The sequence below is a fragment of the Engystomops pustulosus genome, unplaced genomic scaffold, assembly GCF_040894005.1.
Source record: "Engystomops pustulosus unplaced genomic scaffold, aEngPut4.maternal MAT_SCAFFOLD_105, whole genome shotgun sequence".
Lineage (NCBI taxonomy): Eukaryota > Metazoa > Chordata > Amphibia > Anura > Leptodactylidae > Engystomops > Engystomops pustulosus.
The window spans coordinates 1-5,149 of NW_027284987.1; the positions used below are offsets into that span (position 1 = coordinate 1).

The 5,149-nt window shown below is 53.2% G+C and overlaps 1 protein-coding gene across 1 annotated transcript; it reads right to left on the minus strand.

The window, feature by feature from the left end:
• Positions 1–314: 314 nt before the first annotated feature.
• On the minus strand, positions 315–3,149 carry RIT1 (Ras like without CAAX 1). Its single transcript, XM_072131614.1, has 4 exons — positions 2,980–3,149; positions 2,676–2,769; positions 2,532–2,588; positions 315–546 (listed from the first exon to the last, which is right to left on the minus strand). Exons 1-4 carry the CDS (start codon positions 3,073–3,075, stop codon positions 449–451), a joined length of 345 nt encoding a protein of 114 aa, XP_071987715.1. The 5' UTR covers positions 3,076–3,149; the 3' UTR covers positions 315–448.
• Positions 3,150–5,149: the final 2,000 nt, after the last annotated feature.

A 5,149-nucleotide genomic window follows, 5' to 3' on the forward strand; every position in this document is an offset into this window, starting at 1 on the left:
CCTAGAGACTCTGCCATCTATCCCCTCCTCCTCCCCTAGAGACGCTGCCATCTAATCCCCTCCTCCTCCCCTAGAGACGCTGCCATCTATCCCCTCCCACCTCCTCCCTAGAGACGCTGCCATCTATCCCCTCCTCCTCCCCTAGAGACTCTGCCATCTATCCCCTCCACCTCCTCCCCTACAGACTCTGCCATCTATTCCCATCCTTCCCCCCTAGAGACTCGGCCATCTATCCCCTCCTCCTCCCCTAGAGACGCTGCCATCTATCCCCTCCTCCCTCCCCTAGAGACGCTGCCATCTATCCCCTCCTCCTCCCCTAGAGACTCTGACTACAGAAGAGGAGACATTGTCTGATATCTCTTCTGTATCTTGCTCCTCAGTCTCTGCCATGGTTCTCTTCTCTCCATCTTTCTGTCCTCAGTACTTGAGGCTTTCGAGCAGCGCTCCTTTAGCTGGAATGACATCCACCTACCTGCCCAGCTGTGTCCAGGATGTCCAGGTTTGCCGATTCATCATCAATCCGTATTCGAATTTTATAAGCATCCTCTGAAAATAAGCAAATAATTTTCATGTCCCACCCTGGAGAAGGCAGCTCAAAGTGATCACCAATGGCCAGGTTATGCTACTCACCATTGATAGGTCAAAGTGATCACCAATGGACGGGCTATGCTACTCACCAATAGTAGCTCAAAGTGATCACCAATGGACGTGCTATGCTACTCACCAATGGTAGGACAAGTGATCACCAATGGCGGGCTATGCTACTCACCAATGGTATGTCAAAGTGATCACCAATGGCGGGGCTATGCTACTCACCAATGGTAGGTCAAAGTGATCACCAATGGACGGGCTATGCTACTCACCAATGGTAGGTCAAAGTGATCACCAATGGACGTGCTATGCTACTCACCAATGGTAGGTCAAAGTGATCACCAATGGACGTGCTATGCTACTCACCAATGGTAGGTCAAAGTGATCACCAATGGACGTGCTATGCTACTCACCAATGGTAGGTCAAAGTGATCACCAATGGACGGGCTATGCTACTCACCAATGGTAGGTCAAAGTGATCACCAATGGACGGGCTATGCTGCTCACCAATGGTAGGTCAAAGTGATCACCAATGGACGGGCTATGCTACTCACCAATGGTAGGTCAAAGTGATCACCAATGGCGGGGCTATGCTACTCACCAATGGTAGGTCAAAGTGATCACCAATGGACGGGCTATGCTACTCACCAATGGTAGGTCAAAGTGATCACCAATGGACGTGCTATGCTACTCACCAATGGTAGGTCAAAGTGATCACCAATGGACGTGCTATGCTACTCACCAATGGTAGGTCAAAGTGATCACCAATGGACGTGCTATGCTACTCACCAATGGTAGGTCAAAGTGATCACCAATGGACGTGCTATGCTACTCACCAATGGTAGGTCAAAGTGATCACCAATGGACGTGCTATGCTACTCACCAATGGTAGGTCAAAGTGATCACCAATGGACGGGCTATGCTGCTCACCAATGGTAGGTCAAAGTGATCACCAATGGACGTGCTATGCTACTCACCAATGGTAGGTCAAAGTGATCACCAATGGACGTGCTATGCTGCTCATCAATAGTAGGTCAAAGTGATCACCAATGGACGGGCTATGCTGCTCACCAATGGTAGGTCAAAGTGATCACCAATGGACGTGCTATGCTGCTCATCAATAGTAGGTCAAAGTGATCACCAATGGACGTGCTATGCTGCTCACCAATGGTAGGTCAAAGTGATCACCAATGGACGTGCTATGCTACTCACCAATGGTAGGTCAAAGTGATCACCAATGGACGGGCTATGCTGCTCATCAATAGTAGGTCAAAGTGATCACCAATGGACGGGCTATGTTACTCATCAATAGTAGCTCAAAGTGATTACCAATGGCCGGGCTATGCTACTCACCAATAGTAGGTCAAAGTGATTACCAATGGCCAGGTTATGCTACTCACCAATAGTAGGTCAAAGTGATTACCAATGGACGGGCTATGCTACTCATCAATAGTAGCTCAAAGTGATCACCAATGGACGTGCTATGCTACTCACCAATGGTAGGTCAAAGTGATTACCAATGGCCAGGTTATGCTACTCACCAATGGTAGGTCAAAGTGATCACCAATGGACGTGCTATGCTACTCACCAATGGTAGGTCAAAGTGATTACCAATGGCCAGGTTATGCTACTCACCAATGGTAGGTCAAAGTGATCACCAATGACGTGCTATGCTACTCACCAATGGTAGGTCAAAGTGATCACCAATGGACGGGCTATGCTACTCACCAATGGTAGGTCAAAGTGATCACCAATGGACGTGCTATGCTGCTCACCAATAGTAGGTCAAAGTGATCACCAAGGGACGGGCTATGCTGCTCACCAATGGCCGGGCTATGCTACTCATCAATAGTAGGTCAAAGTGATCACTAATGGCCAGGCTATGCTACTCACCAATAGTAGGTCAAAGTGATCACCAATGGCCGGGCTATGCTACTCACCAATGGTAGGGTCGTGGTCTTCTGGAAAGCGGTGGCTGATGAATTGCATGGTCATGGCTGTGGACATAAATGTGACGTTACACAGCAGCCAAATACAGAAGCTGGAGATAAAAGCCCCAATGAGCGATCTCCTGGTGCACTCACCGCTCTTCCCAACGCCGCCCGCTCCCAGCATGACCAGCTTGTACTCCCGTGGCTGCGGCGCTGGGGTGGTGGTGCGACTGCTGACCGGCTCCATCTGAAAATACATCCCATATGTCACGTATAAAAAGAACATCACAGAATAGAGAGGGGAGAGGGCGAGGGGAGAGAGCGCGGGCGAGGGGGAGGGGGCGGGGAGAGGAGAGGGCGCGGGGAGAGGGAGAGGGCGCGGGGAGAGGGCGCGGGAGAGGGCACGGGGAGAGGGAGAGGGCGCGGGGAGAGGCGCAGGGAGAACTGGGGCACAGACCTTCCCAATACACAGAGCCTCGGGGAACAACCCCAACAGGTACCAACATTGTGTGGAGCATAAAAACCGAATAGGACGAAGAGCCCCAAGGTCCATGACTTATCTGCACCACTCATCCCCCGACCTCCTCAGCTGTAACCCTTGTACAAGTGCCCACCTCTCCAGCTCCTCTTCCTCCCCCCCTTCTCTTTCCTTGCCACCTCTCCACCTCCTACTGTTGCCCCCCTCCCTCACCTCCTGCCCCCCCTCCTTCCACCTCCTGCCCCCCCCTCCTTCCACCTCCTGCCCCCCTCCTTCCACCTCCTGCCCCCTCCTCCTCATTCCTCTTGCCCTCCCTCCTCCTCATTCCCTCTTGCCCCCCCCTCCTCCACTTGCACCCCCCCCCTCCTCCTCCACTTGCACCCCCCCTCCTCCTCCTCCTCCTCCACTTGCACCCCCCCTCCTCCTCCACTTGCACCCCCCCCTCCTCCTCCTCCACTTGCACCCCCCCCCTCCTCCTCCTCCACTTGCACCCCCCCCCCTCCTCCTCCTCCACTTGCACCCCCCCCCTCCTCCTCATTCCTCTTGCCCCCCCTCCTCCTCATTCCTCTTGCCCCCCCTCCTCCTCATTCCTCTTGCCCCCACCCCCCTCCTCCTCCACTTGCACCCCCCCCCTCCTCCTCCACTTGCACCCCCCCCCTCCTCCTCCACTTGCACCCCCCCCCCTCCTCCTCCACTTGCACCCCCCCTCTCCTCCTCCACTTGCACCCCCCCTCCTCCTCCTCCTCTTGCACCCCCCCCCTCCTCCTCCTCTTGCATCCCCCCTCCTCCTGCTCTTCTTCTTGTCCCCCGGCCCCCCGGGATTAGCACCTCTGATCCCCTACCTCTGGATGGGAAGATGGCGGCTGGTCGGGGAGTGGAGAGGCAGAGGACCTTTGCTGACGTCACGATCATGTGATCAGTGTTGGCGGAGTCAGGCTCCAGGGGGAGGGGCGGGTCCTCACACCAGGAAGTGAATCCAGAAAAATATAATATATAGTATCCAGAGCCCCGGGGAGACACCAAAACCACCGACTACTCTACGCCCCTCAGCTGTCGGGGGGAGACATCAGTGTTATATAGTATGGGGGGGGGGGTATCTGTGTTATGTAGTATGGGGGGGGGAGGTATCTGTGTTATGTAGTATGGGGGGAGGTATCTGTGTTATGTAGTATGGGGGGGGGGGAGGTATCTGTGTTATGTAGTATGGGGGGGGGGGAGGTATCTGTGTTATGTAGTATGGGGGGGGGAGGTATCTGTGTTATGTAGTATGGGGGGGAGGTATCTGTGTTATGTAGTATGGGGGGGAGGTATCTGTGTTATGTAGTATGGGGGGGAGGTATCTGTGTTATGTAGTATGGGGGGGAGGTATCTGTGTTATGTAGTATGGGGGGGAGGTATCTGTGTTATGTAGTATGGGGGGGGGGTATCTGTGTTATGTAGTATGGGGGGGGAGGTATCTGTGTTATGTAGTATGGGGGGGGGGAGGTATCTGTGTTATGTAGTATGGGGGGGAGGTATCTGTGTTATGTAGTATGGGGGGAGGTATCTGTGTTATGTAGTATGGGGGGGAGGTATCAGTGTTATGTAGTATGGGGAGGTATCTGTGTTATGTAGTATGGGGGGGAGGTATCTGTGTTATGTAGTATGGGGGGAGGTATCAGTGTTATGTAGTATGGGGGGGGAGGTATCTGTGTTATGTAGTATGGGGGGGGAGGTATCTGTGTTATGTAGTATGGGGGGGGGAGGTATCTGTGTTATATAGTATGGGGGGGGGGTATCTGTGTTATGTAGTATGGGGGGGGGGAGGTATCTGTGTTATGTAGTATGGGGGGGAGGTATCTGTGTTATGTAGTATGGGGGGGGGGAGGTATCTGTGTTATGTAGTATGGGGGGGGAGGTATCGTGTTATGTAGTATGGGGGGGAGGTATCTGTGTTATGTAGTATGGGGGGGAGGTATCTGTGTTATGTAGTATGGGGGGGGAGGTATCTGTGTTATGTAGTATGGGGGGGGTATCTGTGTTATGTAGTATGGGGGGGAGGTATCTGTGTTATGTAGTATGGGGGGGGGAGGTATCTGTGTTATGTAGTATGGGGGAGGTATCTGTGTTATGTAGTATGGGGGGGGAGGTATCTGTGTTATGTAGTATG

Excerpts from the sequence above, each read along its gene's own strand:
- RIT1 (XM_072131614.1), bottom strand. The coding sequence starts at position 3,075 with ATGGACCTTGGGGCTCTTCGTCCTATTCGGTTTTTATGCTCCACACAA. Across the intron at positions 2,770-2,979 it reads AGGCTCTGTGTATTGGGAAG|ATGGAGCCGGTCAGCAGTCG; the intron begins GTCTGTGCCCCA and ends ATGTATTTTCAG. Across the intron at positions 547-2,531 it reads AGACCACGACCCTACCATTG|AGGATGCTTATAAAATTCGA; the intron begins GTGAGTAGCATA and ends GCTTATTTTCAG.